Source organism: Orbicella faveolata, unplaced genomic scaffold, assembly GCF_042242905.1.
Source record: "Orbicella faveolata isolate gen_17 unplaced genomic scaffold, um_ofav_v1 contig_25, whole genome shotgun sequence".
Taxonomy (NCBI): Eukaryota; Metazoa; Cnidaria; class Anthozoa; order Scleractinia; family Merulinidae; genus Orbicella; species Orbicella faveolata.
In genome coordinates this window covers 4017161-4030000 of record NW_028301553.1, presented here as the reverse complement: position 1 = coordinate 4030000, position 12840 = coordinate 4017161, and the positions used below count along the sequence as shown (strand labels likewise).

Below are 12840 nucleotides of genomic sequence, written 5' to 3'. Positions count from 1 at the left end.
GAAAAAACAAAAACGGTGAAGTTAGGCTTTGCACATCGTTATTTACACTGGGAATATAACAAGAAGCTCTGAAAGTCGCCCTAATTTCCTCTTGATTATCAGTGGTAAATGGTACACCATGATTCCAAATGAAAGATTTCCTGCTTGGTAGCAAATCCCAAATAAACAGTACTCCGAAAGCAAAAGCTGTTCAAAAGTGCTGAACTAAAACGTCAACTGACTTGTTAAGTCCGAAGCAATCGGAAATAATCCCGGAAATAATATATCGAAATATACAATAAGACGGGAACCAAAATTATCTCTTATTTCTTTCGAATGGCGCTCATTCATACAAAGACAAGACGTTACTCTGCTCCGGTGTAGCACAAATTATTTTAGTTCAACAAGCATTATCTGGCTTTATTCTTTTAAATATATTCTCGGTGTTTACGAAGATTGATCGGCCCACAGTTGTTGAACGTTTTAGCCACCCGAAAGGTACAACCCTTCGGGCGGAGTAACAACAGGAAAAGGCTGCTAAATTCGAAAATAGCTATGTCAGTCCCGTTGTCTATTGTTGATGCAGGAGGGAGAGGAGGAGAGTGGAATTATTGGCTTAGCTTTTATATGAATTATCTCTAATGTATCAGTTGTTTACGATCCAAGATAACGGTGATCATTGTAAATGATACACCATGATCCGTGTCAGGACCTTGCATGATAAATCCTGATGCGGATCATAATGAAAGAACTGAACTGGACTTGTTTCAACTGTCAGGGAATCACACGTGCTTTTATTAAGCTCTAAATCATTTATCAGTCAGTTAGCGTGATACAGAAAAGTTCCCTGTTTTACAGAGAACAGGACAGTCGGTGAGAGAGCTTCCTGTAATTTATTGTTATTATAGGCACTACGTGTAGAGACGATTGTTTGAGACTGACAGACTGAAGAGGGTCTCCCAGGGGTTTTGGAGAACAAGGGAACATTGGCAAAATATCGAAGGGAACATTAGCCATTTTTTGGGAACAGGGGAACAAAATTCGAAAAATTACAAAGAGGAACAAATAACGAAAATGTGTGGGAACATGGGAACATAGGGCAATTTTGGAAGGGAACAAGGGAACAAAGACACCCTCCCCCCCCCCCCCCTGGGAGACCCTCACTGAATAACAAGCTAACTGACTGACTAATTCATTGTCTGATTGACGTACGTTGATCTACGTTTGAAGGAATCTCAATGATGCTTTTACCTGTGAGACTATAGGACTGCTTCTTCTGCTACAAGGCAGCGAGAGTCACACTGCCTGAGAGAAAGACAGACTCCTTCGCATTTGAAAGAAAAACATGAATCAATAAAGGTGTCTGTCATCATACCTCTCTCCGGGCTGACTGTCACTTGTGTCACGTCAGCCGATATGTATCACGCTAATGACTGATGAATGATAGTGCAGCCCACCCTTACCTTATATGGGGTGTCCTCTAATATCCACCTCAAATATCTACATAACTAAATTCGCGAACCACCCTTGTGTGCAATTGTTTAGCGGAAGCAGTGAATATGGCTCGCAGTTATTTCCACGTTGCCATAATTGTTGTGGCTCTCTTCATTGCTCGAGGAGGTAAGCAGGGGTGTTAGTTTCGTGCACCTAGGTTAGATCTCCTACCATGTCGAAACATCTGTTATGGTTTACACCCAAATCTTTCATTCTCGCTCAGATTCAACCGAGGTCATCTCGTAGCTCGACTAAGCGTTGGAGACAAACGAAAGTAAGCTACCGCCGAAACTTCCATCGATCAGTATCATTGAGGGTGGCCGAATACCGAGTACACGCGACTTGAAGAAAGTCACGAAATGTAAGAGCGAGAACGTGTCGACAATCAGGAAAAATTTGAATGGTCTTTATGAGAGTAACCGAGTGTTGACGAGAGTCGATAAAGACGTGCGAGAGACTGCACGCTAAGCGAGAGCGGGGGTTTCAGCTCTCTACTGATGGACTGCCCTGATTCTTCTCTATTAAAATTTAGCGTGTTTTCTGGAAAAAACGCTCACCCCTGAAACTCGTATAAATGGGCAAAGCTCAAAGGGATTAGCCCATCACCGCAGATATAAAAGTAAAACAAAATAAGAAATAAATGTAACCAAATCGCTATTGGGATAAAAAGAGTCTGGCCCTAAACCCCTCAACAATCGATCGGCTAGTCTAGTCTTTCACTTTACTCTTTAGCAGGAAGTGAAGTTCCCCTCATATCAGGTATAGTTCTTGTGTGAAAGCTGAATTTGTAAGGGTGCGTTTCTTTAAGAAAATCCAATACTGTATTGGATCCACACTGGGAGTGGATTCTGCGTTTCCTTTGACGGACCATGATCCCAGAGATCTTGGATTGATCTGTTTAGTAAAGAAACGCAAAATCCGTTTTCGGTTTCTTTCGGATTTAAGAATCCAATCTTGGATTTTCTTAAAAAACGCACCCTAAGTATAGCTCGCAGGGGTTAAATGTTTAAATGCGGAAAGAAAAGTCACATATAGGTATTAAGCTGAGTTTGGTTGTTGTTGATATCGATATCTATTCTGAACAGGAAAGAGATATGTCACGAACAGTCACGCGTAACAATTATGTAACATTTACTCACGAAGTTTTGGTTTTGTTTGTACAGGTCGTACTTGATTTCAACTTGATTTTCCGGTTCTTATATCATGATCAAATCACTTGTATATATTTTACGACACGTGTGAAGTTTGAGCGGATATGTTTTCGATCGATCAATAAACGAATTCATAAAATCAACCACTGTTGTTACGAGTTCATAACTAGATACGTTTACGTCAAAAACATTTTCAATGCGTTTTTGCATTTTGATAAAATAAGCAGCGCCCTCAAACAAGTGCCACATTAAAACGTCGAGAAGATTAATAAGCGTCGTGGCGGAGGTTCGGCAATGTTTTTAGCTAGAATTTTTTCACTTTCAGGTTTCTTAAAATTCTTAACCTGAGGAGGCTAGAAATGAAGGAATTTCTTTTTGGTAAATTCAGAACTCCTCAAAGAACTCCTTACGAGGGCCACTAGTTTGTCAGTGCTAGCTGTTTACGCGTGTTTTTACCCTCGTTAAATAAAGTTATTCTTCTTCTTCTTCTCAAAAAGCCAGGACTTAAGAATTCGTAATTTTTGTAAGGTTTTAGTAAAAGCTGCTAAACTTTGGGTCTTTAAAAGAATTTGGTGTGACATGTCCTTATGGTCCATGGCAACCGTGTTTTGACAGACATGTCGTTTTCAAGTTTGGCTTGTATTGTTTTGTGTTTCTTTTTTATTTTTTTTTTTTATTTTTTTTTTTAATACTTTTCTGATGCATTGGTTTTTCGCTTTTAACATTGTTGTATTAATGCAATTATCTTTTTCATTTTAGGCATTGTTTTATTGATTTTTATTATTTTTGGGTAGTTCTAGATGGTTTTCTGACATTATATCAAGAAAGTGGACCCAAGATGGTGGCTATTGGGACACCATTTGTCATGATGTCATAAATTCATGTGTCAAACCTCAAACCTACCTCATACATACTCTACTCCATGTCCATAAAATTTATTCTTGAACAGCTACTGAGAAGGAGACAGTTTCTCCTTTCTGCCCCCATGGTAGAAGATGAAAAGCCCTGTCTGAATAGAATTAATGTTTTGTCATTTCCTACGTAGATTCTCTGAGCTGCTACCATTGCACCAGCGAAGATTCCGCCAGAGACTGCAAGTCAAAGATGAAGTCAATAACATGCCCATTAGGAACATCACAATGTGTCACAGGTACTCGGACATGCACTCAGGGCAGTACCACTGAAACTATCTACTACAAGAGATGTAACGCCCCAAATTTGTCGAGCTGTGGAGCCAGTTCACAAGATTTGCCCAAATGCCCCACGTCCCCCTTCTCATGGGGTACCACCGAAATAGACAGCTGCTGCACTGGAAACAACTGCAACTCAGGATCATCACACAGCATCAACCAAGTCATGCTAGGAATATGCATGACATTTGCTTTCTTGGTTCTAGCCTTTGTTCATTAAGTCTTGCTCAAAGACTGGTTTGAGATGCTTTTAATGTCTGATCAACTTATAATTAGCTGAGTGGTTGTAACACAAATTACTAGACAAGTACTTGTAGAAGTCTTGCTGTCGTTATGTATGAAATGTAATAAGACCATATAAGTGGTGCCATAAACAGTAGATAAACAGTAGTGCAGATTCAAAGGTGGTCCAAAGGAGAAGCGCTGGCAAAGGCGTAAAACAGTGGGCCCAGTCTTCCTCCATTAAGGGGAGGTGAGAACCTGGACTACTCCCAGGTAGAATCTGTTTGGTAGTCAATTAAAACCTTATATGTAGACTTTACTTGAGTCACATAGAATAGAACTCTTTACACTATGAGTAATCCCTCTTTTGCTTAGCCAACATGAAATGTAGTAATGCATGATTTCAACAATAAAGAGAATAGCAAGGTTCAATAAATATGTAAGAGAATAGCAAATAGACAAGCGTATTTCACTATCTGAAAATTCTAGGGGGGTCTCTGTCCCAAATTTAGGCCCACAGTACAACGTTTATCTCCCAATCCAAATTTACTTGAAGGTTTGGTTATTTCAATTCGTAGGTATTCGTGTCTGCCTAGCCAGACCTTAATTCTTATACATTTCTTGGAAATGGTAAAAATCCTCTCAGTTATTTACAGCATAGAATAACAAGGAACGTACATGAATAATGAATCATACCAACAAAGGGGAAACTTGTAATTCAACTTTGCCACAAAAATGTCAGAGAATCAAACATTAATTTTGTTTTCAATTTTTCAAGTCATACCTTAAGTTTTTCATGGGTTTGGTTGGTCTTGTTTGATTTGATGGGCAAAAGGAACATAACCACTCATTTTCAGGCCTGAAACAGCTGTGCTTTCATTTTAATATTTGTCACATCCAATTTTAGCCATTTTTACTTTTTCGTTCAGCTGGAATAAAATATTGTCCACAGACATAACCAGACACTGTAGAGATGAGACACAGAGCTGTAATTTGCGACAGATCAGAGAGCAAAAAAAAAAAAAACAGACTGCTATCAAATTGAGCAATAATGAATCAGTTACGTTAAAATTTGCGCCGTTATCTTGCCTCGGCAACAAAGAAAGACACAACATGTTTGCATGGACAGTGGTCTGATGTCATAAAGTTGTTGCATTACATTTCAACCCACATTCACTCAAAAAAACATATCAAAGTATAAAATCCTAATTATGCCACAATATTTTTATTAATGATAAAATACTACACTTGCATTTGTACAAAATATGAAACAATATAATATTAATCTTTACACAATTTCGCTCCTTTGGAAGCTTCCAAATACTATTTCACAATTGTACATGTACAAATTTACAAATTAAACTAAGCCATAGCCCATTTTACGGATATTGAATGCCATACTGAATAAATCTATTTCACAAAGGACTATGGGTCGAAAAGGGGGCATAATTTGCAAGATAGCATTACTAATGTTTGTGAAGACGCAGAAAATGACTAAGATAACTTTAAAAGCTGGGGAGTAGAAAAGTTGAAATCATACTTATTAGCCCCCAACCTCGTTCCCAGGGTCTTTTCCCTGGCTTGGGGGTGGGGCGGGAAAAGGCCCTGGGATCGGCCGGTGAATCCTTCATATTGATTGGTTGATTGTTTTAAATAATTAATGCAAAATTTGGCCAAATAAAGATAATTTATGCATTATGCCGAAATAAAAATGGCGGAAAGTATGTCCACTCCGACGAAGATTTCTCCTCGCAATCCAGTTTGCAGACTCTGTGGTGATTCTCATGAGAGTCGCTATATGCTTCGAATATTCAGCAAAGCTGGTTCATCAAAAGATCTGTGCGCCAAAGTCCATAAAACGTGTGGCATAAAAATTTCGGAAGACGATATGAGGTCAAAGGTTTTATGTAGGGGTTGTGTTTCGTTCGTGAACAAGATGGAACAGTTTATTCAGAGAGCCCAATCCATAGAGAATACACCGTTGGATCAAAGCTCAGAATATGCTGTAAAGCGATGCGTTCAGCTGTCACCTTCTTCGCTTCAGCCGTCGAAGCGTTTATCATCGAATATGCCATCCGAAAGCTCTGTGCACGTGGATGAGCCGTCGAAGCCAATCACACCAACAAGAAAGCAGCTCTCCTTCTCAACTCCACAAGCTGCGACAATTTTAATGCCTAAATCAACCGGAGATAACTGCTCAGCCTCTTCTACGGATCAGCCGAGAAGAAATACTTCGACGTCTGCAGAACAGTCGTCTTTCTCAACACCGCAAGATGCTACCGGCGTGACCGCGGTGCCAATGTCTAAATCAAAAGGACATGATTGCACAATCACTTCCTTGGATCAGCTGTCGAGGCGAACGACATTAAGTTCGGTAGAGCAGCCTTCATTTCCAACTCAGCAAGCTGCAACTGTTCTAAGGCCTAAATCAACAGGAGATAATGACTGTACATCATTATTCGAAGGGCAGTCGTTATTGACTGAAAGACAGCAGAAAATGATTGTACAAGCTGTCAGCCACAAGGATGCAATTGTACTGGCGGCTATCTTGAAAGATCACTGTCCAAGTGTTGTGAAAGAGTTGAAGAAAATCGTTAGTGAGGAGTTGAAAACATCGTGTGCAGAGTTGTGCAAGCGTTCTCAAGGTTCCATTTTATATGGAAATGATTATGACAGCATGAAAGACTTTGATTTCAGCAAAGTTTGGCTTGAATTGAAGACGAACCTCCCTTTCTTTGTTGAGCTCATGAACGCAGTGTCTGGCAAGGAGAACTCCGTCGCAGAAACAAAGCTTGAGCTTCAAGTAAAGTACAGTTTTTTGTACTCGATCCTTATGAACGAGAGGTGGCATGAACTCAACCTGGTGAAACGTGTGAATACAGTTCTCATCATTGAAGGTGGATGTACCAAAAAGGTCAGTAATATAATTTATAAGTTGATGAGGTATAAAAAATTCATTGCTTTCCTTTATTATGTCCCTTACTCCCACTGCGTGAGTGGTATCAATTCATACATTGAATACAATCTATGGTTGATCCTCTTTTCTTATACAAAGCTTGACAGAACGTTTGTTATTGTTTGGTAGTTTGGTGTCAACAGTGAGTCATTAATTAGGCTGTGATTGAGATTGTATTTGAAGAATTAATTAAAAAGCATGTAATGTATAGGATATTTACACAGCGGCGTGAAGATATGAATTTTATTTTTGGGTGGTAAAGCAAGATTCTACAAACGAGTGCAGCGAGTGAGAAAAATATTGTTTTGACACACCATGTAATCAGTTGTCTTTTCATGTATAGACAACTAACTGTTTGTAAGCACAACCATGAAAGTCATAAATATCCTCACTAGCGGGGATATGGCCAATATGCCACTTGGGTCCTGGATTTAGTTTCGTATGGATTTTATGTTTATTACATTTCCAGTAGAACACTCATGTCCATATAATAATAAGTGATCTTTGCAATGAATTGAAAATAAGAGATCAGTATTGCATGTATGCTGAGTTTGACACTTTTATTTCTGCTCCCCTTGTAATAGCTTCAAGAACGACTGAATAAACTTGGCGTGTGCCTGTCGACTGGGAGAAGGGATACCCTGCTAAAGCTCTTAGGAGGTCACTTTTCGGATATAGTGGTGCAGCAAGTAAAGAAAGGAAGTGTGTTCCGAGGCACTGGTGACAACTGGGACCTGAAAATTTTGAAGGGTCACATGAGAAAGGAAATCCAGAATGATGATCTGCACTTGTTTGCCAGTAACCTGATTGAAAACAGAATTGACTTCAATCACTTGCCCAATGACAGCCCCAAAGGCAACATTAGAGATTTCCCTCGACATAATTTTTCTTTAAATGTACCAGAATGGAAAAGGTATGTAAAATGTGCCAAAATCATTGTTGGGCGAATTGTTCTTGAGTTCTTTCCCAAATTTAAGTTCTTGAAAGCTGTTATCCCCGAGCACATTTCTCATGAGTACAGCCAACAAATGTCAGAGAAGTCCATCATAGTAAGCCTGCCAATCATCAATGCAAATGAAGCAAAGTATGATGATTGTGTTAACATTTTAAGAACCTATGAAAAGTGGATTGCTGAAATCTATGTTCAAGCAGGGCTGCTAGATGAAATGCCACACACAGATAATCCACCAATTCCTGAAGGACCTGCAGCACCTGGACAGACAAATGCACACCAACAAGACACCCATGATGACCCAATGAGAGATATGAAGATTGCATTTGCAGGTGATCAGCTAACTCGTGTGAGATTTGCAGGTGCCAAAGATTTGCTGTCTGGTTCGCACACAGCAGCTGATCGTTTTGGACATTGCTCGCCCTTTAAACCAGTGATGTGGCATACCAAAGCATCCCTTTTACAGTATTCATACTCATTTCTTCACAAAGCAGAGTCTGTCAATCAAGTTGGCACCTTAAAGTACTTCAGGGAGAAATACAATAGGAGGAATGCTACCCCTTCCAAAGTTCTTGACTCCTATGAAGGAAGCGAAGAGTTGTTCCTCAGTGTGGGGAAAGCCTATATAGTAACTGCTGCCCTGAACTTTTTTGGGATGTCAGACCTTGAGGAAAGGCCCTCATTACATAAATTCCCAGAAAACATTGCGCGTGAGACCTTAGAAAACAAGAAGAAATACTTTGATGATGCTTTTGGCAAGTTCATTGACAAGTTCCTTTTACAGAAAGTAGATGTCAATGACTGCTGCAATGATGATGACTGTGTGAAGAATTATGCCCTTTGTTTTATTTTCCTGGCTATTCTTGTCATGCAAATGAAGGACACTGCAGCAGAGGGGGATGGCAGCAGAAATCTCATCAACCAAAAACTCTTGCTGTCAGTTTTCAAGTCAATGGGGGCTTACAGCAAATATGCCATTGAAATGTTTGTGAGTATAGCCCAAATTGAGTGCCTATTAACTCCACGCCTGGCTGAACAGTTCAAATGGGGATTTTTTTGTCAATTGGAGGGGTGGTGCTGGAAGGAATATTGAAGACGACCTGGCCCAAGAAATTTCTAACCGTTGCAGTAAAAGCATTGTTCAGAGGCAGGGACCAAACAAAACCCTGAACTCTATAAGCAAGGTCTGCAAAGCAACCACTGGCATCCATCAGATTGTAGAAGAATTTGACTGTTCTGTAGGGATCCACAAGACATCTGTGCAACATACAACACGTGACTCACTTAAAGATGAGAAAGAAATGGTGTCTGACCTATTGCGATTGAGTCCTTTCAATTATATGCCAGCAAGATTTCATGACAGCTTCCCTGACATTAAAAGGTCTCCTCTAAGGTATTTAAACATTGTGGACTATCATCAGTGGCTAGCCAAACACTTGGAAGAGTTATCAACTTAGACATACACTTAAATGAAGATCACTGAGGGCCTAGTTAATCAATAGTGTTCTTTAGGAGAGTAAATCAATGTTCACAGTATTTATGATGATGTTCTAATCATCATCAGAGATCATCAGTTCTACATATAGTATTGTGCTCAGATATAAGCGAAAAGAACAAAATGTAAAAAAAAAAAGATCAATGTCACGGTAACAACATAATTAAATATCAATAGTGTATTTTAATAGAGTAAATCAAAGTTCACAGTATTTACAATTTATGGTGATGTTCTGATCATCATCAGAGTTCATTTCAGTTTTACATCTAGTATTGTGCTGAGATAATCATATATGCATGATAAGAACAAATGTAGACAAACTGATCAGTGTCATTGTAACAACAGAAATAATTAAATATCAATAGTGTATTTTAAGAGTAAATCAAGGAATATCTACAGCAGTTCACAGTATTTACAATTTATAATGATGTTCTGATCATCTTTAGAGTTCGTTTCAATTCTACACATAGTATTGTGCTCAGATATGTGTGATAAGTGAAATGTAGACAAACTGATCAGTGTCATGGCAACAACACAGAAATAATTAAATGTCAATAATGTATTTTAAGACAGTAAATCCAGATATATCTATAGCAGTTCACAGTATTTACAATTTATGATGATGTTCTGATCATCATCAGAGTTCATTTCAGTTCTACACATAGTACTGTGCTCAGATATAAGCGAAAAGAACAAATGTAGACAAACTGATCAGTGTCATGGCAACAACATGGAAATAATTAAATATCAATAGTGTGTTTTAAGACAGTAAATCCAGATATATCTACAGCAGTTCACAGTATTTACAATTTATGACGATGTTCTGATCATCATCAGAGTCCATTTCAGTTCTACACATAGTATTGTGCTCAGATATAAGCGAAAAGAACAAATGTAGACAAACTGATCAGTGTCATGGCAACAACACGGAAATAATTAAATATCAATAGTGTGTTTTAAGAGAATAAATCAAGATATATCTATAGTAGTTGACAGAATTTACAATTTATGTTGATGTTCTAATCTTCGGAGTTCATTTTAGTTCGACATGTCAACAGGAGTATGCTCAGATATCGGCGAACAGAACATTTTAAGTTGATGCTCTAATCATCATCGGAGTCCATTTCAGTTGTACACATAACAGTGTGTGCAGATATAAGTGAAAAGATCTGAGAAGAACAGGTTTCATCCCGTATGCCAAATGATTTCAACAAGTCTGCTTCTGACTCAATAAATTCCACTCCCTCCACAACCTTTGCAGCCAGATTCTTATCTACAGAAATGTCAAATAGCGTTGAACACTCTGATGCCACTTTGGACTCGTGGTCAGAAATTGCACTCTTTATTAACCTTTCAAGGATAACGCGGTTATCGTTAGATAGAAATCTGACCTTGCTTCTAATAGCTTGGGGTAGATCCTCTTCAGTTGTTTTGAACTTGTCATCGCATATGCAGCAACAGTTCTCTTGTTGAACACTGGAGAATCCAAAGTAATCCAGAAGGAGTTTCCTTTGACAGGTGTCTTCTGATCTACAATATGACTTCATTGATTCTTCCACATGTTTTTTATTATTTCCAATATCAGAGTTATTGTAGTAAAGTGTAGCACATGATGAAAGTCCCATACGGCCGGCACGACCAATTTCTTGCATGTAAGCTTCTAGGCTACTTGGTGGTGTTATGTGGATGATGTTGGTCACGTAAGGAGCATCAACACCCATGCCAAGTGCTGATGTTGCAAATAGCACCCTCACCCTCGATTGTTCTTTCTTTATTTCTGATATTATGTCTTTCTTCATGCGACTCGTTTGGGGGGCATGGAACTGTGCAAACAGTCTTGCAGTGGGTTCTAATGTTTCTCCAACACACTGTTTGGCTTTCAATATTCTTTCAAATAAGCCATAAGCATATCCGCAGTATTTCAGTTTCAGGTAAATGATTGTCATTGGGTAGTTTTCTCTTTCAATTGCCAGTTCATTGGCTATGGGTTTAAGGATTCTGTCATAACCTTCATTCCCATGATGATTACTCAGACGCACTTTCTTGTCCAGGTATATGTTCACTCGGTTAGGGTTTCGAGCAACAATTTTACAGTCATTTTTCAATTGCAGACTTTGTTTCAAGTCTCTCAATAAACGAGGTGGTGCTGTTGCTGTCAGAGCCATTGTGGGTACATTGGGAAAGAATGCCTTCAACACTGACAGGTCTTTGAAGTCTTTTCTAAAATCTTCACCCCTGAAAAAGAAAAAGAAACCCTGAGCTACAAATCTTCAAACATAAGTGCAATGAGACATACTAACAAAATTTTTGTTTAAGAGTAAGAATGTTTACTTAGTAGTATCTTGTTATTATGGTTCAGCTGTAAGAGCATGGCATGGAGACAATGTATGATGTTCCAATAAGCAGTGTAAATATCATAGAATTCACTGATGAATTATCAATATAGTTCATAGAGTAAAATTTTCATCGTTTGTAAACAGAAAGAGAATAGAGCAGATTTTTTCCGAATTGTATTCGCAATGTAAATACTTGTCGGTGCCGTAACCGTGATTTAGATTTCCCGGAAATAAGCTAAGTCTGTAACAAACATGACATGAATAGACAAGGAATGAACATTTTACGCACTTACCATAATTCAACACAGTGAGCTTCGTCAACTATGCAGGCAACAACATTCTCTTGGAAGACTTTGCTTCCCATTAGCTCTCGACCTTCCTTACTTACTAGAGCCTCTGGATGGGCGAATACAATTGAAGTGTTGCCATTAACAACATCTCGAGGAAACTTCGTTGAATCCGGGACCACGTGCTCGCTTGGTTCTTGTTCATTTCCGAACAAGTTCTCGGCCGGTTCCTTCTCGTTTACAGCAAGCTGTAAGACATCAGCGGTTATCCTGCGAGCTTTTAAGACTTTCAGCTGATCTTCAATGATGGAATTTAATGGACATACCACAATAACTATGTTCTTGGTGGTCTTCACAGGAATAAGATGAGGTAGAAGGTGAAAGAGCATTGACTTGCCAAATCCAGTAGGTAGGACTCCAATAACATCCTGACCTTTCAGCATATATTCAAAACACTTCATTTGAAGAGGTTTTAAATTTAAAGGTGGAAAATTACCGTTATTTAAGGAAAATCCGACTCGACGAAGCACTGACAAAAACTTTGGTTCACTCGACGAGACCGCCATCTTGAAAGTTCCGTTTAACATATGATAATTTAGTACACCCAAGATATTTGGGTGTTCTGAGATCATGTGACCAGCCGATCCCAGGGCCTTTTCCCGCCCCACCCCCAAGCCAGGGAAAAGACCCTGGGAACGAGGTTGGGGGCTAATAAGTATGATTTCAACTTTTCTACTCCCCAGCTTTTAAAGTTATCTTAGTCATTTTCTGCGTCTTC

General features: G+C 39.0%; 3 protein-coding genes across 3 annotated transcripts; 2 read left to right on the top strand and 1 right to left on the bottom strand.

The window, feature by feature from the left end:
* The first annotated feature begins 1468 nt into the window (after positions 1–1468).
* LOC110065474 (uncharacterized) lies at positions 1469–4498 on the top strand. The gene is made up of 2 exons (XM_020772620.2): positions 1469–1599; positions 3670–4498. The coding sequence occupies exons 1-2, from the start codon at positions 1539–1541 to the stop codon at positions 4032–4034; spliced, it is 426 nt and encodes a 141-aa protein (XP_020628279.2). The 5' UTR covers positions 1469–1538; the 3' UTR covers positions 4035–4498.
* A 1012-nt stretch (positions 4499–5510) lies between these two features.
* Positions 5511–10427, top strand: LOC149108626 (uncharacterized). The gene is made up of 2 exons (XM_089293880.1): positions 5511–6950; positions 7577–10427. Exons 1-2 carry the CDS (start codon positions 5727–5729, stop codon positions 9035–9037), a joined length of 2685 nt encoding a protein of 894 aa, XP_089150006.1. The 5' UTR covers positions 5511–5726; the 3' UTR covers positions 9038–10427.
* On the bottom strand, positions 9603–12761 carry LOC149108625 (recQ-like DNA helicase Blm). Its single transcript, XM_089293881.1, has 2 exons — positions 12069–12761; positions 9603–11674 (listed from the first exon to the last, which is right to left on the bottom strand). The coding sequence occupies exons 1-2, from the start codon at positions 12692–12694 to the stop codon at positions 10543–10545; spliced, it is 1758 nt and encodes a 585-aa protein (XP_089150007.1). The 5' UTR covers positions 12695–12761; the 3' UTR covers positions 9603–10542.
* Between the last annotated feature and the right edge of the window lie 79 nt (positions 12762–12840).